Source organism: Tubulanus polymorphus, chromosome 8, assembly GCF_964204645.1.
Source record: "Tubulanus polymorphus chromosome 8, tnTubPoly1.2, whole genome shotgun sequence".
Taxonomy (NCBI): Eukaryota; Metazoa; Nemertea; class Palaeonemertea; order Tubulaniformes; family Tubulanidae; genus Tubulanus; species Tubulanus polymorphus.
Genome location: NC_134032.1, coordinates 11466859 through 11494126, shown reverse-complemented (window position 1 = coordinate 11494126; position 27268 = coordinate 11466859). Strand labels below are relative to the sequence as shown.

The following is a 27268-nucleotide window of genomic DNA, read 5'->3' as shown; positions in this document are numbered from 1 at the left end:
TGGTCTAGGAGTGGCCCCGGAGAATGATATGAGAAAGAGCTGATCATTGTGGAATGAGAGAAATTGCGATAAAAATCGAGTGCTCAGCTGCGGCCATTACATAATCCAGCTGATCGAGCAATTATTGCTCGTAGATCCAAGTCATGGTTAAGCAGCGGCAAATCGTCGTAGAACTTGAACTTGACAACGGCGGATCCGGGAGGTGCACGGGGGCACGTGGGCCCTCTAAAGTCCTCGTTGATTTTTTTTATGGACTGGCGTTTTCGTGAGAACGGAAGATAAGCATGTGAAAAATCCCTGAGAATACGTTAGCTTATGTCGTCGTTTACAATTACCAGCGATTTTTACGGCGGCAGTCCTGTATCGTTCATCGCCGGCCGGTTCAGTGCGTTTGCCGCGGGTCGTTTTGAATGGAATGGACTCTGGTTCCGGACTCTGATCGTGCCCAGAACGCGTCCCCGCACGTCTAATTTTAAAAGATTTTCTTGGGGAGAACCCCCAGAGCGCCCTATTTGGATGTGTGCACCTCGAGACTGCCCCCTGCTTGAACCTTGGAAGCACTGGCACCTCCCCGGCCTGGCTGGCAGAAGCGGCAGTGGACAGACCAGGGAGAAATCGTTTTCAAATGTGGTTATTAGGGGTTGATAACTTTAACTATAGCTAGACAATTTTGTCGTTGAAGGTTTCGCAGAAGACCGGCGGCGGCTAGCGAGTCCGGCGTTAAAACAGGTGCGCTAGTCCGTACTGTGGCGTCATCTATATGATAGACTGGTAGCCGCTCCTGAAAAGTGAAAAGTCGACGGGTTGGGCAGACCTCGCTTCAACGCCGTTTGCACGCTTAATTAAGCTTGTAAATTGATGAATAGTACTCGTAATCGGTACGTCAGTGTTGTCACTATGAGGAGAACTCATTCAAACCGATTTTCACTGCTTGATTTTAACCAAATATAAGTAAAAGGTTAACCCTTTCAGAGGATGACTGGCCATTTTATCAGCCATGCCAGATTTCATGTATATGTAAATATGTAAAATATGACTCCAGCAGGCATTTATTACTAATATAATATGATTTCAAGTGTTAAAATCGATATGGAACAAATAAATATGTTATATTTAATTTCATCTCGGTAAAATACGTCATCTCGGTAATAAGGATGACCGATATGTAGGCCCTATTATTATTGTATTGGCCTATTGTATTACTGTATTTTGGGGTACTTAGTACCTCCAGTTAACCTACACCAAACTAAAGACTAAATTTGAGTCAAGAGAGGCTTTAGAGCTATATTTCACAACAATAATTTTGTTGGTTTAGATGCGATGAATTGATCTGAAAAATCAATCATTAATCAATATAAACTTTCTAAGTTTTGTAAATATTACTCTTCTGAACCATTAGACTGTCCTCCTGCCGAAGCTTAAATATACACTAACCCTGGTTGCTCTTCCACCGTTGGTTTCCAAAACGGCCCAAATTTCTTGGGCGGACAGGTTGCCACTCGGCTACCAGTGTATTTATTTTAGCCAATCAGATGCAATGTTTTGCTAGAGCAAATCTGCAGCTGAAAAAAAAATACATATGATTCTTTTCTCTGGTTCCACTGGAGTAAATGAACATTCTTTGGCCAATCATAATAATACAGTATGAAACAGATGAAAAGGGTTTTTGAGTGAATCCGACAACAGGTTTAAGAGGGATGGCCGCCGTCCCCTTTTATTTTTACATCCACCCCTCTGAAAATCAGCCTCACTTGTAACATATCAGCTGCCCCTAGCAGAATAGAAGAATACTCCAAATTCAAGCTGTGCGATTGAAAGCATACACTTAACAATGCCCCTTGATATTGCCATTAGGGCAAGCTTGGATGAATAGTTAGGGTCAGGATTTGGGTAACTTCTGAAAAAGAAATTATACAGCTAGTATTTTGGCTTGTATGAACTGTTGGAACATGGCCTTAGAAAATGATATACCAGTATTCAAAATTTTTCGTGGAATTCAAAAAAATTTAATTTGTTGAATTTTAGAAGTTAGATAGTTAGAGAAGTGACGTTAAAATGTTGCTGTTGGAAGGAGTCGAGGTGCACGTACGCGAGGATGCATTTAAAAGTTGTCTGCGTCGACACATGGATTGGTTAGATGAATTAGTTATTGATGCTGATGATAATACCTGGTTTAGATGGATGTCTCGACGTCAAACTAAAGGTTCGTCTTTATAATTATTACCTCTAATTCATCGATTTTGGGCCTTTTAAAGATAAGAAATGGTAGGATGAAAGGGATTTGATTGTAACTGTAAATAATTAATTGTCTCAATGCAGGTCAGAGAAGAGGACAAATACACCAAATGTCCGGAGATGGAGGTGTTATGTACATCGGCTCGAATCAATCAAAAACCGGACAAAAAAGACGATTTGAAGTTCAGAGCAGAACAAAAACTGTCGCTCAGAACGTATTAAAAGCTGTGAAACGTCGGAGAGGAGGTGCAGCCGTACCGGGGGCGCTACCGCAGCAACGAGTTCAACAATCACAGACAATGATGGCTGTCGGGCAGCAACCGGTCGGTCTGTTACCAGCTCAACAGAGGATGACGCCCAATCGAGGAGGTCGCGGAAGAGGAAGAGGACGAGGTTTACCTCCTCGTCACGTTTCACCGGCTATGAACATTCCTCCTATGAATATGGGAAACCAATCCGGAGTCCGTCAAATATCACCGGCTAATAGTGTTCGCAATCTTAATACGCAGTTTCAACAACAGAGGACGCCACCTCGTCCTTTTAGACAAACAACACCCGTTAAACCAGCTCCACCTGGTGGTGAATCACCGAGAACATTGTTACAATCGGGAATGGACTTGAAACCATCGGTTACCAATGTCGTATCGCAGCAACAATTGAATGAATCTGAAAATGTTGTGTCGTCGACGGCAACAGCTCCGGTCAGCTCAGCATCGGCAGAAACCGTCAATTTTTCAGTTCTAGATTCGACCGGATGTGAAATTTTATCGAGCGCCGAAATCGAATCAACTTTAGAAAGTATTAAAAACGCCGAAGAGGAATCAGATAATTCTACGATTCCTGACGATTCAAACGTTGACGCGACATCAACAAATAGAACTAACGTCGAACAGCCGAGTGAAAGTGGATTATCGACACCCCCGCCCCCGGCGGTCTCCAGCTGCGATAACGCATTAGAACAATTAGAATCGATAGTGAGTTCCGCTCCATCCCTCGGACAATTGGAAATGTCTAGTGGCGCCACCAGTGGTGAAAACATCGAACTAAAATACAGCGAAAAATTAACTGATACGAATACCGCTGATGTCGATACACTTCCGTTTCAACAATCACATCATCACCAAGGTTACGGCAGCATTAAAAATGAACCGATGAAAATAGAACCGGTTGAAATATCGTCAGGAAGCGAAGATGATGAAGATTATTCAACTCAACCAATCGTTCAACAACAACATGATCCACAACCGGGAACAAGTGGAGCTTTTGATCAATCAGGTAGGTGTTAACAGCGATCCTATTTATTCAAGTGGCGAGTCTTAAAAACACATTTTGCGCATTCAAAAAGCAAGCATCTTAATCGAATTATGTTGGTCCAGTTTAACGATGATTATTGAATTAAGATTTTTGGAGGCTGTTCTGGTTTTTGGCTATTAAAAGGTTGACTGATTAAATTTCCTGTTGATTTTAGAAATAAGAATATCTGACGATTAAGTTTGCGGATCTGTGGTTTTTGTAGCTCGTCCCATGCAGTAAACAAGGTTCATGAAATTTCATTTAAACTGGTCATGAGCATTTTCAAACAATTTGATCTTCCTGATATGCTATTGAATAATGATATTTAATAAATACTTTTGGGACTTCAAAAATGAGACATTTCTAATTGATTTAAGTGAACAAATTTATTTCGAATTGATTTTGAGATGAAATAGAGAATTCAGTATCGTACCTTGTTACTGCATGAAAATACATACTTTACATCGTAGGTTTCAGTTCGACAGCTGAAAGTTTTCGATATGCCTATATTGTTTAAACTCGCAAGTCGTCGATGATGGACTTCATTTGGTCTCAAAGGATTTGAATTCTATCTGAAAGAAGGACTGTCGAACTGAGCCTTGTACCAGTGTATACCTTCTCTATACCTTCTGACCTAATAGGAGCTGGTGTGACTCCACAGGCGTGACTTGGTATCAGACCAGGTTTAGCTGAGTTCAATTATTATTATTATACCCTCCGCAATGAAGGAAGAGCATATGCTAGATTCAGACATCTGCCTATCCATAGGCCTATGCGTTGTTAATCTCGTGCAGAGTACGCCTGGTCTTAACCATTTAGTTGTGCACCTACGAATAATTTAAAAGAAAAATATTAAAAGATGGCTGCCATTTTGACATCTTTTTAGTCAATTTTCTTTTTTTTTTATTCTGATGAAACTTGGTGACGCACATTGAGCATGCAGTTGTAGTTATGCACCTATGATATATTCACCAAGAAAAATCAAAGATGGCTGCCTGGTGGCTACCAAAGTCTAGATTTCTGATCATGAATCATGGTACAGAGACCGCAATTATGTATCATATATTTCAGATGTGCCTTATCAACTGTATTTATTTCTTGTGACCCTGATGATACTAGCAGTCCCAAAACAATAGTCGGTGCATAGGTCGGTGTCACTGTTCTAGTAGTAAAATCAGGGACTCGAGTTCCTGCAAGCTATTGCGTCTACTTTTCATAGGCTGTCCGTTGATGGGTTATTTTGGGAAGTTTTGAAGAAGCTCTATAGATTGTCTTGATATTTTGTTTTTATTTCCGCTAGACACATATTCAGCCCAATAGCCCAGCTGATTAGAATCGAGATCCTTGACTGGCGGCCATTGTTTTCACACATTTTAAAAGTTTTCCATGGAAATTTTAAAGACGCTTCGATCAATTGGGGCGAGTATCAAGGTCATTAGTTTTTCTCTATGTAGTCACCACGGGGTATTGAATAGTGGAATTACTGTCAGACTCCATTTTGTATTGGTACCAAGGCATATATCGTTGCAACGATTAATTGCAAAAATTGTAGCTCATCACGTGTTCTATAATCATGGTGAATTTCAAGGTCATTGGTTTCAGTAAATGTTCGCCAGGGGGCGTTGAGTATTGAAATGGTCCAATCGTCGGGCAATTCAAGCCACTTTGAAAGTGGGCATGGTCTCCCTGGACCCCTAGTTGCATTATTTGATTATCTGTGTTCCTATTTGTTGCAATTTTGCTCCAATTTTCCGGTCTAATAGTTGTCATTGTTGTTTCGAGGGATTTAAGATTTAAGCAGATCAAAAGCAGCCCTTGTTTACTTTCTTACGAGTCGTCATTGCTATGAGCCGTTTCTCAAATATGGCGGTGATCGTCAACGCTGAAATCAATGAATACCCGATATTGTAAAGAAAAACGAACATCAGCGGATCAGGAAAATATCACTGCTCCGAGTCGAGCGAAAGCAGCTCCACCTGGTGACAAATCCGAGAAATATAGATCTGTCGTTTTTGCGAGAAGCAGTTCCGTGGATTTATCGATTTAGCGCGACACGAACGTGTTCATACCGGCGAACGTCCGTTTAAATCATGTGTGATTTGAGATTCACGCAGAAAGCTCATCGTAAAGGTCACCTGGAACGGCGTCATAATTTCAACATGGAAACATTCGCGATTCAGGAACTCGGAAACTAGCGGACAAACTAGTGGATTGATTTCATAAACTAGCAGACTGATTCCACAAACTAGCGGACTGATTCCACAAACTAGCAGACTGATTTCTCAAACTAGCAGACTGATTTCATAAACTAGCATACTGATTTCACCAACTAGCAGACTGATTTCACAAACTAGGCGACTGATTTCACAAACTAGCAGACTGATTTCATAAACTAGCAGACTGATTCCACAAACTAGCGGACTGATTTCATAAACTAGCAGACTGATTGGACTGATTTCACAAACTAAGTAGATAGAAACAATTCAGACAATTTTTGGGGCAGGTTACAAAAAGACGAAATTTTATTCTCTAATCATAAATCTATTTCATTCTTCCAGCTTTGTGGATTCAACCACTTCAGTCGTCATTGACAACAATGGCTGATGACACGCTTCAACAGCCATCGTTACCATGGCAACAATCGGCGTATCAATACGGATATCAGCGTAATAACCATAACCACGGCGACGTGGGCGATAAACCGTTCCAGTGTCAGTTTTGCGATAAGCGTTTTACGTGTTTGTCTAAAGTGACGCGACATGAGCGCGTTCACACCGGTAACCGACCGTTTAAATGCCCCATGTGCGAATATTTCTTCAAAACGAAATGCGACCGAAAACGTCACCTGATACGAGTTCATAAATTCAATACGGAATTATTCTCGCTGAAAGATAAAGATTGATCGTTATGAGACTCGGACGCCATCTATTAGTCATTATTGAAATTATAACGAAGGTTCTCATGGCTTTTTGCAGGTAGCCGAATCGCCGTGCCACCTCTATTGCCATGGGAACAGTTCGACGACGCGACAATGGCGACGGTTGCTACGACTGCGCTATGGTTACCGGTGACTCCGACGATGACTCCGTCGGGTTCTAAGAACCGCGCGGAGCGCTCACGCGATTCGCGCATGGCCGGTCCGGACTATTGTTCGAAGAACCCGATGAATAAAAATAAACATCGGTGTCGGATTTGTAATAAACGGTTTTTGAAACCGTCGGGTTTGGTTCGTCACGAGCGCGTACATACCGGTGAACGTCCGTTCGCGTGTCCCATCTGTAACAGATTGTTCTCTCATAAATTTCACCTGAAAACGCACGTCGAAAAAGTTCACGGTTTCGGTAAAATTGAACCAGATTGAATTAAAGAGATGTTCCACCCTCGTACAGCAGGAGTAAGCGACGCTAAAAATAAATAAATTATTAATTCATGTTCTTATCGTGTGTCAAAACATGTTTATATTTATTTTAGTTAATGGTTTGGAAATAAATTTTATAGAAATAAATCAAAATGTTTTTTTTTTCTTAATTTTTGTTTTGTCCAAAGATTTTTGATGGCTTTTTAATTCTTCATACTTTTCGATCGTTTGAATCATTTTTTCCGTAGATCGTTCGCCCTCGACAATCGGTATCTTCATAAATTTTTTCCCACATTGTCGCGATTAGTAACGTTATGGTTCTCGTGGCTCTTTGCAGGTTTCCGACGCGGGACGCCATGGGAACCGCAGCCGAATGTTGGACGATACCGTCTGCCATGCGCAAAGGTCAACGCTCGTGGTCGATTCAATGTAGCGCCCGGATACGAAAGGGTTAAAATGGAACCGGATGAATCGAAACCGAAACTGCTGGCAGATGGCGCCACCGGCGGCAGTCCCAAGAAATATAAATGTCAGTTTTGCGACAAAAGGTTTAATTCGCCCACCGAATTGAAGCGTCACGAACGCGTGCACACCGGCGAAAAACCGTTCAAATGTCCGATGTGCGAGTTACGTTTCACGCAGAAATCAAACCGTAAAGGCCACATGAAACGCGTTCATAACTTCGACCCAAACACTTTCGACTTCTAGGTTTGAAATGGATTGTCATTCGTTATTTACTTAAGTATTGGTGGTTATTTACTTACCGGTACTTATTTCCTGCGGTAGGAACATGATACATCAAATTATATAGAATGATACATCAAATTATATAGAATGATACATCAAATTATATAGAATGATACATCAAATTATGTAGAATGATACATCAAATTATGTAGAATGATACATCAAATTATGTAGAATGATACATCAAATTATGCAGAATGATACATCAAATTATGTAGAATGATACATATTATATGGAATATATTATATGGAACATGAGCGTATACGAACTTGTGAAAAACCATTTAAATGTACACGAGCAATGTTTTACACAGACATATATCTAAAACAATACATGAAACCCCATTATCCTGTTACATTTTTCTTCGTTTAATCATACTAGTTATATCGTCTAATGATGTAACATTTTAATGAAAATAAATTTCAATTTCACACAGGTTCATGACAACGAAAATCCTTTTGAATGTCGGTTTTGTTATGCAGTTAAATCTCGTTACAACGAACTTCACCGGACCAGAAAATCTGTTCGTTCTCGCCGATAGTTCGTTTATATCCAGTATGAAATTGATTAAATTTTCTTACTCGGGACGAAATTCTATATTTGTTTTATCCGATGAATCATTTCTATCCGAGTTCCTTGTATCGAGGTTAATTTGACCATGAATTGCACATCGCATTAAATACGTTTATAATTCAGAACAGAACACATTCATATTTAAACGCTTGTTTGAATATCGAGAAAGGAGTGTTAAGTTTATTTGGTGAAATGGAATTTGGAGGAATTTTGTACGACTGTTTTTACTTTTAGATTGAATTTAAGTTAGAACCGCTCGTAGAGTTCGGGAGTTATGTTGTAAATTCTAATTATTTATCGGCTGCATTGTGTTCATGTTATTCAAGCGATATTTAGATTTATATTAGACTAGATGAATATAAGATTCATAACCGAAATTGTTTTTTCTAGCATTTTTATACAAAGTATGAGGTCTGGATACTGTTTTTCTCGAAGCTCTCCGACAAGTCATACCTACTTTGAATCGTGATTGGATGGAGATTCTTTCTGCGATTCTTCTCCGAACTTTCCACCTCAGTTAACTAACTGATGATTTGAATACGGAGACGGTGACAGAATTTCTCTTTATGCAGTTCTTTGAGTACTCCACTTCGATAATTGATAGTTTGAATACTGGGACCGTGACAGAGTTTCTCTTAATGCAGTTCTTTGAGGACTCCACTCCGATAATTGATAGTTTTAATACTGACACAGTGACAGAACAGTGACAGTTTTCCTTGGGAATATCTATTCATACATATATACACAGAGTTCTAAAATCTGGGTTCTCACGACTCTTTGCAGGTCGTCGACACAAGTTGCCGTCAGTTGGACGAGGCGTTCTCTCCTCGGGGATGACCAGCACTCGAGGTCGATTCAATGTAGCGACGGGGTATGAAGGGGTTAAAGCTGAATCCGGCACGAGTGGCACCATCTGTGGATCCAGGGCTGGTGTCGTTGCTGCCGGTGGTGAAAGTAAGAGACATAGTTGTCAGTTTTGCGGTAAAAGGTTTAATTATCCGACCGGATTGAAGCGTCACAAGCGAATTCACACCGGCGAAAAACCGTTTAAATGTCCGATGTGCAAGCTACGTTTTACTCAGAAATCAAACCGTAAATCGCACATGAAAATGGTTCATACCAATGAACGACCGTTTAAATGCCGTTTTTGCGATCGAGGGTTTACTTTTCTCTCAGACATTAAACGACACGAGCGAATTCACACCGGCGAAAAACCGTTTAAATGTCCGATGTGCGAGCTACGTTTCCCGCTGAAAGCAAATTGTAAACGACACATGAAACGCATTCATAATTTAGACCCCAGCAAATTCAGTTTCTAGAAGATTGGATGTTCGTTAGAATGGACCATCATTTGTTATCTAATGTTCCAATGTCGACTGTTGCTAGGAATATATCGGAGTTAGATGAACTGAACTGTGTAATTTGATGTTTTGATATCTTTGGTCATAAGATAATGTATTCGATAGTCATAAATCTTTGGAAATATTAGAATTCAAAGGACTAGATAAATATATGTAAAATTGAAAACTAAGATTGTCTTGTGTTTTCACAGAGTCCTTTGAGGAGAAACTGATGGTCCGCAGTGACAGAGTTTAAAAAGGGCAAACTCTTAAAAGTGCTTTAATATCTACGCAAATAGTGAGCAAAGCCAAAATGGGCATTTGGAAAGCTTTGTATTTCAGTGAATTTTATGATGCAATTTCCAGACACATTCATAAAGAGTAATAATGTTGCCCTGAAAAAATTGCTGTTATTTTTCGTGAGGGCATAGGGAAAATTCTGACAAGGGCGCATGCATGCTCCTTGTGCTCTTGGATCGACCCCTGGGACTGGAAGCTATTCTATTTAAGTGTGGAATAAGGTTGGACATGAGAAAATAATATTGTTTTTCTCCAGAGTTTTGTCAAAGTCCGAAATGGCCCTAAGGTCCAAGGTTTGAGAGTGATGTTTGATTAAATTTTCTTACTCGGGACGAAATTCTATATATTTTTTTTATCCGATGAATCATTTCTATCCGAGTTCCTTGTATCGAGGTTCCACTTTAATTTGACTATAAATTGCAAATCGCATTAAATACGTTTATAATTCAGTATTGAACAAATTCATATTCAAACGCTTCTTCGAATATCGAGAAAGGAGTGTTAAGTTTATTTGGTGAAATGGAATTTGGAGGAATTTTGTACGACTTTTTTTACTTATAGATTGAATTTAAGTTAGAACCGCTCATAAAGTTCGGGAGTTATGTTGTAAATTCTAATTATTTATCGACTGCATTGTGTTCATGTTATTCGAGCGATATTTAGATATATATTACAATAGATGAATAAATATAAGATTCATAACCGAAATTGTTTTTTCTAGCATTTTTATACAAAGTATGAGGTCTTGATACTGTTTTTCTCAAAGCTCTCCTCCAACAAGTCATACCTACTTTGAATCGTGATTTGATGAAGATTCTTTCTGCGATTCTTCTCCGAACTCTCCACCACAGTTAACTAACTGATGATTTGAATATTGATACGGTGACAGAGTTTCTCTTTATGCAGTTCTTTGAGGACTCCACCCCGACAATTGATAGTTTGAATACTGAGACAGGGACAGAGTTTCTTCATGCAGTTCTTTGGGGACTCCACTCCGATAATTGATAGTTTGAACACTGAGACAGTGACAGTTTTTCTTGGGAATATCTATTCATACATACAAACATACACGGAGTTCTAAAACCTGGGTTCTCACGGCTCTTTGCAGGTCGTAGACACAAGTTGCCGTCAGTTGGACGAGACGTTCTCTCCTCGGGGATGACCAATGCACGAGGTCGATTCAATGTAGCGACCAGCTATGAAGGGGTTAATGCTGAATCCGGCACGAGTGGCGCCACCTGTGGATCCAGGGCTGGCGTTGTTGCTGCCGGCGCTGAAAGTAAGAGATATAGTTGTCAGTTTTGTGGTAAAGGGTTTAATTATCCGGCTGAATTGAAGCGTCACAAGCGAATTCACACCGGCGAAAAACCGTTCGAATGCCCGGTGTGCAAGCTACGTTTCCCGCTGAAAGCAAATTGTAAACGACACATGAAACGCATTTATAATTTCGACCCCAGCACATTCAGTTTCTAGAAGATTGGATGTTCGTTAGAATGGACCATCATTTGTTATATAATGTTCCAATGTCGACTGTTACTAGGAATATATTGGAATTAGATGAACTGAACTGTGTAATTTGATGTTTTGATATCTTTGGTCATAAGATAATGTATTCGATAGTCATAAATCTTTGGAAATAGTAGAATTCAAAGGACTAGATAAATATATGTAAAATTGAAAACTAAGATTGTCTTGTGATTTTTCACCGAGTCCTTCGAGGAGAAACTGATGGTCCGCAGCGACAGAGTTTAAAACGGGCAAACTCTTAAAAAGTGCTTAATTATCTACGCATAGTGAGCAAAGCCAAAATGGGCGTTTGGAAAGCTTTGTATTTCAGTGAATTTTATAATGCAATTTCCAGACACATTCATAATGAGAAATAATGTTGCCCTGAAAAAATTGCTGTTATTTTTCGTGAGGGCATGGGGAAAATTCTGACAAGGCGCATGCATGCTCCTTGTGCTCTTGGATCGACCCCTGGGACTGGAAGCTATTGTATTAAGTGTGGAATAAGGTTGGACATGAGAAAATAATATTGTTATTCTCCAGAGTTCGGTCAAAGTCCGAAATGGCCCTAAGGTCCAAGGTTTGAGAGTGATGTTGGTGGTTCAGTTTTGGACTCATGAACGGTCTCTGCAACGGTCTCCATAATGTAGTAATATGTGGTTATAAAATAGGATTCTGATGGCTATTTGCAGGTGTTGGGTCTGGACTGTCGTGGAATCCCGAATACCACACTTACAACGCGATCAATTATCAGCAGAATTTATCAGCTCCGAGGGCTAAACCCGTAGATGACGAAAAGCGTCGGAAACATCTGTGCAGCTATTGCGAAAAACGTTTTTTGTCATCCAGAGATTTAAACCGGCACGAACGAATTCACACCGGCGAAAAACCGTTTAAATGTCCGATGTGCGAGAAACGTTTCAATCAGAAATCAAGTCGGAAACTACATTTACAGCGCATTCACAATATCAACATGGACATGTTTACGTTAAAAGATTCATAGATAGTTCTGAAATATGACCGGACTTGTGTGTGTAATCCTGGATTTGACATCGGACGGAATTCATCAGAGATGGCAATATGTCAGTTGGCCGCAATAAGCGCCGTACGCATCAGTTCAGTTTTGATAAAAAAGGGCATTTTGTCATCTACACATTTATATTGCCACAAACAATTTGGGCTATAAACTGTTTAATTGTCCAATATTTCCCGCTGGAAGCCAATTGTAAATGGCACATCAAACGCATAGATAATTTCGACCATTCAGTTTCTAGATTGTTAAGTTAAAATAGACCATCATTGGTTTTCTAATGTTTTACTCCATTTGTTACTAGGAAGATATCAGCATTCGATGAACTGAACTGTGTAATTTGATGTTTTGATATCTTTTATCGTTAGATTATATATTCGATGATCATAAGTATTTGGAAATATTAGAATTCATAAGACTAAATGAACATGTAATTAAAATCAAAAGCTAGACTCTGATATTAAAGTGACATAATGGAAAAGAATGTTGCCCTGAGAAAATTGCTGTTATTTTTCAAGAGGGCATGGGCAAAATTGTGACAAGGTTCAAGGTTTGAGAGTGATGTTGTTGGTTCAGTTTTGGATCATGAACGGCTCTGCAACGGTCTCCATAATATGGTAATATGTAATTATAAAATTTGAATTCTGATGGCTACTTGCAGGTGTTGGGTCCGGACTGTCGTGGAATCCTGAATACCACACTTACAATGCGATCAATTATCGGCAGAATCTATCGATCCCGGGGGGAAAACCCGTAGATAACGAAAAGCGTCGGAAACACCCGTGCGGTTATTGCGAAAAACGTTTTATGTCGTCCAGAGATTTGAATCGGCACATACTTGTACATACTGGCGAACAACCGTTTAAATGTCCGATGTGCGAGCGACGTTTCAATCGGAAATCAAATCGTAAACTACATTTACAGCGCATTCACAATATCGATACGGAAATGTTTACGTTAAAAGATTCATAAATAGTTCTAAAATCTGACCGGACTTGTGTGTGTGTGTGTGTGTGTGTGTGAAATCCTGGTTTTGACATTTGACAGAACTCATCAGAGATGGCAAAATCAGTTGGCCAGGATAAGGTAGATGGCGATTACAATAAGCATCGTAAGCATCAGTTCAGTCTTTGCAAATATTGTTTTTTTTTGTAATCTGCACATTCAAAATGCAACTTCACATGGGCTAAAATCATTCAAATGTCTTAAGTGGGAACGATGATTGTATTATTGTATATGAAACTTTTACAACTTTAATCATAACTTTAACATGAACACATTTCTTGTTTTGATGTTTCAATGGTTCGTTAGTTCATCGGATGGAAAAAAGTTTCCTAAAACGTTATTTTTTGTCGATGTACTGTATTCATAGTAGTTTCATTTTCTGAAGATATTGAATTGTAAGAAACAAATCAAAATCAGGATCTTGTTAAATCTTAAATTTTGGAACAAATGCATGTACAAAGTTGGAGAGTAATCTCGGTAGTTCGATTCGTAAAATGCAAAGGAAGATTTTTTATTTAAGCTCTACTGTTTTTGTCAGTAGCAATGTGTTAATTTCATTTTCATGTTTTAGACATAGAATAAAAGATTGAAAATGAAGATTTTCTTTGTGTTTTTTTTAATTTCCTTTATGTTCTCCACCAGGAATACTGACAGTGACAGGTTACAACCATCTGCTTGATTTCATTATCATATATTGAAAATTGTAAAATCTGGATTCTTTGCAGGTTTCCGAGACAAGTTACCATTTGAACCACTGTTGGCTGGTGGACTCCGCCTGCCATCCGGGATGGTCGATGGCCAAGGTCGATTCAAGTTAGCCACTGGCGCCAACAGCAGCGATAGTAAAACGCATAAATGTCAGTTTTGCGATAAAGGATTTCATTTTCGTGCCGAATTGACGCGACACGAACGAATTCACACCGGCGAAAAACCGTTTAAATGTCCGATATGTGGGCTGCGATGTAATCTGAAATCAAACTGTGTAAAGCACATGAAACGCATTCATAATATTGACCCGAATATATTCCATTTTCAGATGGAAATATCATAATTTAAGTCTGGAATGGAATATTAATTTCTTCAACCTTTTTAGGTGATAGTATGTGTCTTCATCTTGGTTACCGTAAATGTCGCTGGTCGTTGGATAACAAATTCGAAAGTACTGACTGATTAAAAAACTGGATTCTCTCATGTAACTCTGTGGTGTTGGATACGACATACTGTTTGAACTACAGCCGCTTTTTGTACGAAGTCATCTGGAACGGTCGATTTAGAATAGCGACCAGATATAAGGTGTTGATTTCCTAGTATTGGTGGTGACACCTATAATCTACTCTGATGACTTGCGGCATCACCGGTGGTGATAGCAGAAAACATAAATGTAGGTTTGGTGATAACGCATTTTCGTCTCCATTGATTGTAGGCATCACAGGCTAATAATTACACAGGATCAAAACATTAAACCTTTTAAAGGTCCGATGTGCGAGCAATGTTTTAATCTGAGAGCTAACCTTAAATTGCGCACATGAATCCTGTTCAACAATTCAACCTGGATTTACAATGTATACAATGTTTCAATATCACAAAAGTTTGAGTTTAGCTATTGATTCCATTATTCCAGTAGATTTTGAGTGTACTGGACTTTCAGTCACTCGGCCGGATACTTTAATGGCACCATCTTTTGGGATCTAGGTTGATAAAAACATGCAGACCAAAATCAGCATATAGCCTAAGTATCGAACGTATTTGTTCACTTCAATGACTTTATAAATCTGACTATAAGAATTTTGGTGAAGGTGACGCAGTGAAAATAAATTCATCAACACAATTCACTATAATTTTGACGTAATTCGGATTTTCCAGGTGTGAAATGGTCACCGCGGTTTCAAGAGCAGGACGAAATCAGTTTAGACATAGGAGCAACTCCGACTGCAGAGGAGTTTACACCTCCTGGAAAATCTGCTGAAAGTTATCAATCGGAGCAGCTTCTTCATGACAGATTCAACCATGATGTGCATTTGAACATCCGCGCCGGCTTAAAACCTCACGTTTGTACCATGTGCAAAAAGGGTTTTCAGCGAATCGGACATTTAAAAGTTCACCTGGAAACCGTTCACATGGGATTGAAACCTCACGTTTGTAACGTCTGCAAGAGAAGTTTTACGCAACTCGGAAATTTAAACAGTCATGTGAAAACCGTTCACATCGGGTTAAAACCTTACATTTGCACCGTGTGCAAAAAACGTTTTACACAATCCGGACATTTGAACATTCACATGAAAAAAGTTCACAACATTCAGTAGAGGGAACATTTGCTGTCGTTCTTTGATTCTAAGCTACCGTTTTGGGTTTATGTCACCTTTCATGTGAATCTAGATTTTTCTTTCTAGCAACAAGAGATTACTGGAAATAATTGACAAATGGTCAGCCCACTTAGTACTTCAGTCCCAGCAGGCGATTGCGTTTACTCTTAGTCTATCGTGCGGCTCCTGTCTGAAAATCTAGTTTTCTTGGGAAGTTTTTGATACGTTTTGAGATGCACTTATGCATATTTTGCAGGAGGAAATTTAGAGACATTTTCATCAATTGCTCGGTATATGTCCACCTAGTATCACAAGAAAAATTGGGTCTGTTGGAAATAAGAATGTCCACCTTAAAGTCTTGATATTTGATGATATTGTTAGCACTGTCATCGGACACATCTAACATGGCATTTGGATTACCCAGAGTATGAGTTGTTTTCACGGTTATTGGCTTCTGCATATGCTCACTAGGGGGTGTTGAATGATCATTTTACCTAATATATATATATTCGAGATCTATGCATATTTTCACCACATTTCATTGCAAAGTTGAAGCTAATGATGTTCTATGATTTTGGCGAGTTTCAAAGTCGTGTTCACCAGGAGCATTCAATTTTGGAATTGTCAGATTGTTGAACATTTCAGACCACTTTCCAAGTGAGCTAGGTGTACCTAGAGACCTAGTTCTATACCAAATTATGAATTGACTACCACAACTAAAATAGCTAAGATAGGTGTACCAAAACTGTGAAAACTGTTTCAATGGTTAAGCTTTTTAGATGTTTTCCCAAAATTACTTTACCTAACCGAATGGAAATATGGAGCATGGCATGATAGAAATATGATTTTCGAAATAAATGTTCATGTTATTCGGGTTTTCCAGGTGTGAACTGGTCCCCGCGGCAACGAGCTCACTATACAAGCGCAGGCTTGAAAACGGCCGCGTCTCCGAAATTGAGAGCGACGCCGCAAAAAGACGATTGGTCGCGAACGTGTCAAGTTTGTTTGAAAGATTGTCAAAATCCGTCTGCTCTGAAGATTCATTTGAATGTTCACACCGGACGGAAGCCTCACGCCTGCCCGATTTGTCAGATTGCGTTCTCGCAAAAGGGTAGCTTAAATCGACATCTGAAAGCTAAACACAACATCGCGAGTTGCGTCCCGATTGATTAGAATCTTCGTGTTGTATCTCGAACTTTAAAGCTATAAAGATGTTCCAACGTTTGCCAGTTGTATTCCAGACATTTGTTATAAAAAATCAATGACAAGCAATTTATTTTTTAGATTTGTCTACTGTTAGATTTAACGATTTTAGATTAGAATTATTTTTAAGATAAGTTTTTCTTAAACGAGAAGATTCTTCGATAAATGGCCCAAGGGTTTTTGGCTTTTCATTCCAACTGTTACGTGTTTTCGTGTATGTCATTTCTCATTCTTGTTTTGATTCAGGCTATAGTAGAAAAAGCTCTCTAACTCTTTAAAAATATGTTTTTTTTCGCTTATTTTTTTCCAATCATCTTAAGAAACCCTTAGCCATGATGTGACATAAATTTCATTTTTAGATTCTAGAACTACTTTAAGCTTTAATTTGTATGTGCGTACCTGAATTGATGCTATTTAGTTGATAATAGATGTATTTCATTAGTTTATTTTCACGTAAAAATTGTAATAACCTGGGGCCAATTGCTCAAAAGTTGGTTAGATTTAACCAGTGGATAGTTAACGTAGTGACAATGAAAAAAATCATTGAAACTATGATATTTTGAGCAACTGATCCCTGTATGGGATTTATACATACATGTTAATGAATATCAATTGGTAAATGTTCCTTGTGGCGAAGAAATGTTAGAATCATTCATACGCTTTTGTTATAAGGGTTGTAATGGAAACAAAACCTATGCAGGTATCGTTCTTAAGCCTGGACCTGGACCTGCACCCTCCCCCTATTTCAGACATTCGATTCTTTATCATCATTTTCCAGTTTCTGTGATTTAATGTGAGATTTCAAATGGTTTCAGAATCTTTGCCAGTGATTGTCAAATATTTTTGACTTTTAACACTTGGAATCATGGAACTTAAGAAATCAATACCTATTTATGTGGTTCGTTGTAAATGACACGTGTAAATGAATTGTACATGTATTTTAGTGTAATATTTGAAAATAAAGATATTTTTCCTATGAAAAAATCATAAATTGTTGATGGGTTGTTCTACTAATTTTTGGCTGCTGGAATGAGGATTCTCTCATGTTGTTGAGGTTGAGGATCAAAGGAACATTTCATATCTTATTTTTGACACTGGGATTTTGGCGAAAAGAGGCAGGCTTCAGTTGGCACCCGAGGGTACCACCCCCACCCCTTATATAGTTTCTGCACGTATATATGTTTTGATGAGTCTATAACTTAAAATTCTTACGTAAGTGCGCAACTTTATTCCCCGACTTTCTTTGAAGGTACAATACTCGATATGTATGAACAGAACGAACTGGATTTCCATTGATGAAATATGAAAAGAATTGAAACATTTTTTTCCGGAATTTTGCAGGTGAAGGCAACAGACCAGAAGTTATTTGGGATAATACATTATCGCATCTGTATCCGCGTCCGCCCAGACCTTACAAGTGTAGCTTATGTAACAAAGGATTCCCATCGAGAAGCGCTTGTCAAACTCACATCCGCGTACATACTGGCGAGCGCCCGTACGCCTGTCATCTCTGCCCCAAACGATACAAACAGAAAGTGGAATTGAAAACTCACATGGTCGGAAAACATGGGTATTTTCTTGTATAAAAGAATATGTTTTGATTAAAAAAAGATATCGAAGAGGTCAACTTTGGACTTTGATGATGGCCTCAAACTTTCGTAGAGTAGCCGTGTTAACCAGCTGGACCCAGTTCCACTGTAATTGTGAGTGAGATTGAGCTCTGAGTTAAAGTTAGCTCATTTTCGATGAGCTAACTCGGAGTGAAATCTTAAATCAGAACTGTGGAACTGGACCGGACCCCGGTGTAGAATAAATACAACGAGACAGTTGTATTTGTCTCGTTGTATTCATTCTATTTAAAGATAGTTAATTCCAGCATGGACTCTCTAAAATAGAGGTAACCTCATTGAAAATACGTAATTCTATTCTATCATTATTTTGAAAACAACATTCTGAAAAACCTGACCTGACCACCATGAAGTAATCACTGGATTCGGCAACACTCGATTCAAATCTATCTAAAAACTCGATTCACATTTGCTAAAAAATTATTATCCCGTGTTTTTTCGTATTTTCATTCACTTCTAAGGATATATTTTTTTCGTTTGAAATAAAATCGTGAATTAATTTAATCAAATTTAGTTTTCGTTGTTATCATGCGGATCCCGTCTGGAAGCAAAACCTACTTGAACAATGGTGATAAACGTTTGTAAATAATCTCGTAATTAATCGGGAACCAGTTCCATTTTTAACCTCCCTGGATATCAATTCGTTGTTTTTGGACTGGAAGATTTTCCCTGATTTAGAAAACCCTTCTAGCAGCACATGCTCGTAGAAATAATCAGCACCCACAAGGTCCTGTAATCAAGGTCCTTCTTAGGTCCGAAAGGTATTTCTCTTTTTTCATTAAACGAAGAGTGAATACGTGCTACAGTGGGAACCTGATAATCATAGCGGAAATCTGAAAAATAGCGCTATTTTTCAGCTGCACATACCCTCCCATAATGCACGCCGCCGGTGCCCGACCGAAGTCGATTCCATGCATCTTGGAACTGCTCATTAGAAATGTTAATCTTTGTCCCATGGCATTCTGGGTCCTGAAGGGTGGGAAAATTGAATTCAAGTACTATTTATTATTACTATTATTTTCTATTGAAATCTTAATTAACCCTTCATAAACAAGCCCGTAGCCAGGATTTTTGAAACGGGTGTTCTTAAATTATAAAAAGGGCACTTTTGTATGTTCTATATAGGAAAGCGAGCATCGTATGCACCAGAATTCTGTAGCTATTCCACAAACAATAAAAACACAACAAATGAATTTCAGTAGTTTTGGCCAGGTTTGATAGGCCTATCTGGTTTAGTGTGGGGCCTTTATTGGAACGCTAAACTATAACGAATAACCGACTAATTACATCTCCAGCATCCGGAATAATGATAGTTTGGTTTGGCATTACAGTCAACTCCGCTGAGCTCGTAATTCTGGGGACCGGTGATTTCTGAGACCTGCACGAGCACGGCTAGGATTCGACCTCGATTAAAAATCTAAATTTTTTATAAAAAAGCGAATTTTATTTTCTGTTGGAGATATTAAAAAACGGACTTCACCATAAGATTCCTCATACAAAAATACACCAGTGACATAAGTTTGAAGGACGTAGACAGAGTGGAACATAGTGCGGTGCGAAAGTAAAGGAATGCCTGGCAATGTACTGAATTGCTGATGACATTTTGAATCTGAAACAATGATATTGAACGTAATTGATTGAACCGTTTACGCGTAGAGGTGCGGATATGCACTTTTACCCACCTAATGTATGAAGAATTTGATTTAAACCACAGGGGCTCGTATCACAGGGACTTGTCACGATTGATATTGATAATATGGATAAGACGAATGATGGGCCGATGGGGGTACCAGTATTCCTGCAACTGTATAATAAGATAACATTTTTATATTATACAGGGATAGTGGATCTGGTCATTGATATTGGTTTTATTCATTCAATATCAACTGTGACAAGTCCCTGTGGCTCATATCAGGGGTCATCCTTATTACCGAGATGACGTATTTTGCCGAGATGAACCGAGATGAAATGAAATATAGCATATTTATTTAGGCTTCCCCTACCTACAAAATACATCACTTGCTACTCAACTCTACAATTTTGTTCTACAAACAAACAAAGATGTGGCGATACAATGGTAGTAGTTAAATTAGTCAGTAACCTGTCTGTGGTTTAGTTTCACGATCGGATATTTTCACAAACCACATTAAAAGCTTACCACCAACGATTAGGTAACTAGCTATAGTCAAATGTGAATGCCAGACGTTTTTAGGTGCCCTACTTTCAATTTCTGAAACCGAGAAGATAGATTGAGCTAGGGAAGTGACGTTGAAATGTTGCTGTTGGAAGGTGTCGAGGTGCACGTACGTGACGATGCTTTCAAAAGTTGTCTGCGTCGACACATGGATTGGTTAGATGAATTAGTTATTGATGCCGATGATAATACCTGGTTTAGATGGATGTCTCGACGTCAAACTAAAGGTTTGTCCTTAAAAAAATCTTACCTCAAATTCATTGGTTTTGGGCTTCAAATAGAAGTCAGGATGAAAGGGATTCGTAACAAAAACAAATTGATTCATAAATAGAAAAATGGGGTACAGGTGGTATTGGAATACAACATCTGGTGGTAATACTAATTTGAGGAGCCTTAGGCAATTGAAAATTAGTTAAATCTTATATTTACTAATTAACTTATGGAAAGACATCTTCCGGTGTAAACACTCATTGATAAGCGACTTTAGGAAAAGTAAAGGGCTAAAGTTGTCTAAATATTGGTAAATTCCCTGTGAATATACATTTTTTGTAATCAGGTCAGAGACATGGACAAATACAAATGTCCGGAGATGGAAGCGAAACGCCCGATGCGAATCAACCAAAAACCAGACAAAAAAGACAATTTGAAGTTCAAAGCGGTACAACACCTGTTGAATTAGCTCCACTTGGTGGTGAATTTAAAATTTCGTTACTCTCAGGAATCGACTTGAAACCATCGGTTACCGATGTATCGCAGCAACAATTGAATGAATCGGAGAATGTTGTGTCGTCGACGGCAACAGCTCCGGTCAGCTCAGCATCGGCGGAAACCGTCAATTTCTCAGTTCTAGATTCAAATGGTTGTGAAATTTTATTGAGCGCCGAAAGCAAATCAACTTTAGAAAGTATTAAAAATGCCGAGGACGAATCGAACGATTCTACGATTCCCGACGATTCAAATGTTGACGAAGCATCGACGAATCAAGACTTATATCGAACAGCCGAGTGAAAGTGGATTATCGACACCCCCGCCCCCGGCGGTCTCCAGCTGCAATAACGCGTTAGAACAATTAGAATCGATCGTAAGTTCATCTGTGTCATTCAAACGATTAGAACTGTTCAGCGGCGCCACCGGTGGCGAAAAAGTCGTACTAAAATACAGTGAGCAATTAACTGATACAAATACCGCAGATACCAATACGCATCCGTTCAAACGATCGCATCGTTACCGAGGTAACAGAAAAGTCGTAGGCGTTATGATTGAACCGATTGAAATATCTTCAGGAAGCGACGATGACGTAGATTATTCAACTCAACAGATCGTACAACAACAACAACATGATACACAACCGGGAACCGCTGACAGTGTTATTCGTACAGGTAGGTGAGAACAGTGATCTTACCTATTCATATATGGTTGAGTTTTAAAGACCAAATTTGTTGAAAAAGCAAGCATCTTAATAAGTTTGCCCCTGGTCCAGTTTGTTCATTGTATGAAGAATTTAGGGTTTTTAGCCCACTTGGGACTTTTAGTAGCTGCCGGCAATTGCGTTCACTTTTCATCAGTATATGGAATCCAGTTATATCTGGAAGTTTCGAAGAATGGTTTCAATGTTTTTACGTATTCTTGAAGTTTTGATTTTTAAGACGCTTCAATCAATATTTTGATCTTTCACGTATGTTTTTAAACCCCTATAGCACATCAGCATGAGTACAATTGGGTCGATTAGACACACAAGAGCTGTGGGTGACCTATTTTGTGCCTGAAAAGGTAATTCTTGCCCTGAATTCCGAGAGCTGCAGCTTCCAAATAGTATGCCATTTTTCATTGAAATTTCTGATGGGTATACTTTGGGAAGAGGTTTTTCCATCAGTCAAGCGGCGTGATGCAATCAGCAGTCATCTCAGTGTCATCGGTCTTCGTTTGTAGATAGAAAATGGTTTTTGAGAAAAATATTGACTTATCGTCTCGATATTTGATAAATGTTGTGGAATTTTCGTTACCCAGTTTTTTGTTCTCGTCAAGGAAAGTTGAGTACTAGAACAAACGCACTTTATAACCTTCCTGTGCAACCGATTACTTTATATGAGTTTTCTAGGTCTCATCGTTTTTTCCAAGGATGCGAAATATCTTGTTTTTCTCATCGAACCGGCATTTCGTGTTCAAGTTGATGAAACGCCCCCTTCGTCGAATCGTCGACATCGTCAGTTCTTGTGGGTCTTTGCAGGTGGTGCTTTCACCGATGGACCATGGGAACTGACCACTTCTTAGATGCGGTGTCTGGTCATCAAACGTAAAAATACTGTGTCGCAAGGAAAAACCAATAGCGGCGTAACAGGCAAATATCACTGCGTCCAATAATGACAAATCCATGGAGACAAATCCACAAAAATGAGATGCCGATTTTGTGTAAACAGTTCATAATTTTGTCCTGGACATATTTTATTTTTGGAACGGTGTTTTCTATTTTGATGATAAAAGGAACAAGAAATAAATTCTAGTTTACACTGAATTTAGTTTCTATTGAGTAGTAGGGACAGTGTCCAACCCGAAATTTTGCAAGTTGTTGAATTGTAATGTAACTAGTCCGAATTGCGGTGGTGGAAATATATGAAATGATGGTAAGCTAAATTAAAATTTGGATTCTCTCACAACTCTTTGTAGGTGTCGGATACAACTAACGCGTGAGCTACAACCGTCTGTTGAACTGAGTCGTCTGCCCCCTGGAAAGTTCAATGGTCAAGGTCGATTTAATATCACAACAGGATTTGAAGGGGTTGACATCGAGCCTGGTAGTGCTAGTGGAGCCACCTATAAACATAAGTCTAAACAGTTGATGAATACGGATCGCGCTGAACACAACAGAATACTAACAAGTGAAAAACCGTTTAAATGTCCGACGTGTGAGAAACGTTTCATGCACAAAGTGAACTGTAATCGGCATATGAAACGTTTTCATACAAATATACGACCATTACAGTGTCAGTTTTGCGATAAACGTTTTAAAACTCGCGCCAATCTCAAGGGACACGAGCTAATACACACCAGTGAAAAATCGTTTAAATGTCTGACATGCAAGAAAGGTTTCACGCTGAAAAGGTACTGTAAACAGCACATGAGACTGTTTCATACCGATGTACGACCGTTTAAATACCAGTTTTGCGATAAACGTTTCAAAACTCGCGCCCATCTTAAGGAACATGAGCGAATTCACACCGGCGAAAAAACCGTTTAAATGTCCGATGTGCGAGCTACATTTCAAACAGAAATCACACAGTTACGCGCACTTGAAACATGTTCATCCCGATGAACGACCGTTTAAATGCCAGTTTTGCGATAAACGTTTGAAAACTCGCGCCCATCTTAAGGAACATGAGCGAAAATTCGCACCGGTGAAAAACCGTTTAAATGTCTGACGCGCAAGAGAGGTTTCACGCTGAAAAAGAACTGTAAACAGCACATGAGACCGATTAATGCCGATGAACGACCGTTAAAGATTTGAAACGTCACGAGCACATACACACCAAAACCATTCAAATGTCCGATGTGCAAGCATTGTTTCACAGTTAAATCACAAAGTGACGCGCCCATGAAACTGGTTCATATCAATGAAAACCGTTTAAATGTCCGTTTCACGATGACAGGTTCATTACCGCTGCAGATATTAAACGACACGGAGCAAGTGTGCACCGGTGAAAAACCGTTTATATGTCCGACATGCGAGAAATGTTTCACGCAGTCATAGAACTGTAATCGGCATATAAAAGGTGTTCATACAAATGAACGTCCGACCATTTAAATTTCCGATGCATGAATCATGTTTCGCGCTGAAACCAATCTTAACCAATCTGAAATGCTGCGCATGAAACGGATTCATCTCATTGAACGACCGTTTAAATGTCAGTTTTGCGAGAAACAGACGAAAACTCACGACCATTTGAAACAACACGAGCGAATTCACACCGGCGAAAAACCGTTCAAATGTCCGATGTGCAAGCGACGTTTCAATAAGAAAGGAAATTGCAAACAGCACATGAAACGCATTCATTATTTTCAGCCAAATACATTTGATTTGTAAATTTGATGTACCTCGGATAATGATTGGTCATCGGTTATCTTACGTTCTGCTCTTTTGTTAATTATCAAATTAAGATAAGGTAAAGTCTCTACTTGGGATCAAAATGTATAATTCGATGTTTTAAATTCTTGTAGAATATTATATATTAAATTGAAAACTAAAAGATTTTCTTGTGTTTTTAACTGACTCTTGCACTCCTCCAAGCGGAATGCTTACACTGACAGAGATATCTGGAGTCTTATTTCTGCCTTTTAAATGCGGCATGTAAACGATGCTTAATTCTGTGATCAGTAGATGGAAAATTGAAATCCAGATTCTGGTGGCTATTTCAATGGTTTTTTTTTAATTGGACTGACGTGGCAACCTGAAATTGATGGTGACACAGATCGAAAATAAGCGGAATATGTCGGGGATGGTGACTTCGTAGCTTTGGAGACTGATTACGTCGAGGTTGCATGGACAAAAACCGTAGAGATTGTTATACGACATGAGTGCTCGTGAAAACCGTTAAATGTCCGGTGTGCGGCCGAACAATGTTAACGCAGGAAGTAAACCATGAAAATGGTTCGTTTTTTTACCTAGACACATTTTTAGAACTTTATTGTTGTATTTTGAGGATAAAATCGCAAATGCGATATATTCAAGTTCAACTATTGGTTGGAATATTGTAATTTCTTCAACCTTTTGAAGGGACAGTGTCCGAATCCTAAATCGGATACCCTTAATTTTGCCATTTGTTGAATTCTAACTGGTCCGAACTGTGGTGACGGAAATGTTGATGTGCCATCATTAATTAAAATCTGGATTCTCTCCCTTCTTTTGTAGGTGTCGTATACGATGTGCCGTGTGAATTACTGCCGTCTGTTGACCTGAGTCATCTGCCCGCTGGAAAGGTCAATGCTCAAGGTCGAATGAAAGTAGCTACAGGGTGTAAAGGGGTTGACATCAACCCTGTTAGTACTAGTGGAGTCATCTATCGATCTGGGTCTGACTCGACGATGACCGCAGATCATACACAACATGAGCGAACACACACCAGTGAAAAACCGTTTAAATGCCCGACGTGCGAGAAACGTTTCATGCAGAAAGCGACCTGTAATCGGCATATGAAACGTGTTCATACAAATATACGACCATTTCAGTGTCAGTTTTGCGATAAACGTTTCAAAACTAGCGCCAATCTTAAGGAACATGAGCACACCGGTGAAAAATCGTTTAAATGTCCGATGTGCAAGAGAGGTTTCACACTGAAAAAACAGTGTATAGGGCACATGAGACTGGTTCATACCGATGAACGACCGTTTAAATGCCAATTTTGCGATAAACGTTTGAAAACTAGTCGCCATTTGAAACAACACGAGCAAATTCACACCGGCCAAAAACCGTTTAAATGTCTGAGGTGCGAGTTGTGTTTCAATCAAAAAGGAAACTGTAATCGGCACATGAAACTGATTCATAACAATGAAAAACCGTTTGAATGTCCAATGTGCAAGAAATGTTTCACGCTGAAAGAAGCCTGTAAACGCCACGAGAAACACGTTCATTCTGATGAACGACCGTTTAAATGTCTGAAGTGTGAATCGTGTTTTGTGCTAAAATCGAACTTAACGCTGCACATGAAACGGGTTCATCCTGAACGACTTTTGAAATGTCATTTTTGCGATCAACGATTGAAATGTCGCCAACATTTGACCCGACACGAGCAAATTCACACCGGCGAAAAACCGTTTAAATGTCCAACGTGCGGACGAGGCTTCGAAAGGAAATCACATTGTAAAGAGCACATGAGAAATGTCCGATGTGTGAGAAATGTTTTGCTCGGAATCGACCCGAAAAACGCACATGAAACTGGTTCATACCGATGAACGATAAATATCAGTTTTGCGATAAACGAGAATGAAATATCTAAATGTTTCAAACGCCATGAGCGAACTTACACCAGTGAAAACCGTTCAAATGTCCGATTTGCGAGCGTCGTTTCACTTCACAATGTGATGTGCGCATGAAACGCGTTCATATCGATGAAAAACCTTTTTAGATATCAGTTTTGCGATGACAGGTTCAATTCAGCTGCAGATGTTAAACAACACGAGCGAATTCACATCGGCGAAAAACCGACGTGCGGGATACATTTCTCGCTGAACCTTGATCGGCATATGAAACGTGTTCTTCGATGTACAAATGAACGACCGTTTCATTGTCAGTTTTGCGATAAACGAAGGAAATATCGCTCAGATTTGAAGGTCCATGAGCGAATTCACACCGTTTGAAAAACCGTTCAAATGTGTGATCAACGTTTCACTCAGGAGAGGATCCTGTAACTTGCACATGAAACGGGCTCATTACAATGAACGACCTTGAATGTCGGTTTCGTGATGAGCGGATGAAAACTCGTCTCCATTTGAAGGAACACGGGCGAGTTCACACTGGTGTAGAACCGTTCAAATGTCCGATGTGCGAGAAACGTTTTACGC

At 39.2% G+C, this 27268-nt stretch overlaps 2 protein-coding genes and 1 pseudogene across 3 annotated transcripts; all 3 read left to right on the top strand.

The window, feature by feature from the left end:
• Positions 1–775: 775 nt before the first annotated feature.
• Positions 776–27141, top strand: LOC141910365 (uncharacterized). Its single transcript, XM_074801098.1, has 15 exons — positions 776–878; positions 2026–2203; positions 2320–3510; positions 6087–6429; positions 6484–6869; positions 7224–7590; positions 8071–8189; positions 8991–9470; positions 10956–11126; positions 12046–12288; positions 13204–13299; positions 14294–14341; positions 15453–15619; positions 24621–24762; positions 25827–27141. Exons 2-15 carry the CDS (start codon positions 2056–2058, stop codon positions 26657–26659), a joined length of 4734 nt encoding a protein of 1577 aa, XP_074657199.1. The 5' UTR covers positions 776–878; positions 2026–2055; the 3' UTR covers positions 26660–27141.
• Positions 20761–22044, top strand: LOC141909545 (uncharacterized). Of its 2 annotated transcripts, XR_012619755.1 has the most exons (3): positions 20761–20943; positions 21273–21797; positions 22000–22044. XR_012619755.1 is itself a non-coding variant. In XM_074799992.1 (2 exons), the coding sequence occupies exons 1-2, from the start codon at positions 20796–20798 to the stop codon at positions 21722–21724; spliced, it is 600 nt and encodes a 199-aa protein (XP_074656093.1). In that variant the 5' UTR covers positions 20761–20795; the 3' UTR covers positions 21725–21834. The 2 variants fall into 2 exon arrangements, 1 of the variants encoding a protein (XP_074656093.1); XM_074799992.1 differs by lacking the exon at positions 22000–22044 and having other exon boundaries at positions 21273–21834.
• Positions 21972–24717, top strand: LOC141909919 (uncharacterized; annotated as a pseudogene).
• Positions 27142–27268: the final 127 nt, after the last annotated feature.

Excerpts from the sequence above, each read along its gene's own strand:
- LOC141910365 (XM_074801098.1), top strand. The coding sequence starts at position 2,056 with ATGTTGCTGTTGGAAGGAGTCGAGGTGCACGTACGCGAGGATGCATTT. Across the intron at positions 8,190-8,990 it reads CGATAGTTCGTTTATATCCA|GTCGTCGACACAAGTTGCCG; the intron begins GTATGAAATTGA and ends GACTCTTTGCAG. Across the intron at positions 11,127-12,045 it reads TGTTGCTGCCGGCGCTGAAA|GTGTTGGGTCTGGACTGTCG; the intron begins GTAAGAGATATA and ends GGCTATTTGCAG.
- LOC141909545 (XM_074799992.1), top strand. The coding sequence starts at position 20,796 with ATGTTGCTGTTGGAAGGTGTCGAGGTGCACGTACGTGACGATGCTTTC. Across the intron at positions 20,944-21,272 it reads GTCTCGACGTCAAACTAAAG|GTCAGAGACATGGACAAATA; the intron begins GTTTGTCCTTAA and ends TTTTGTAATCAG.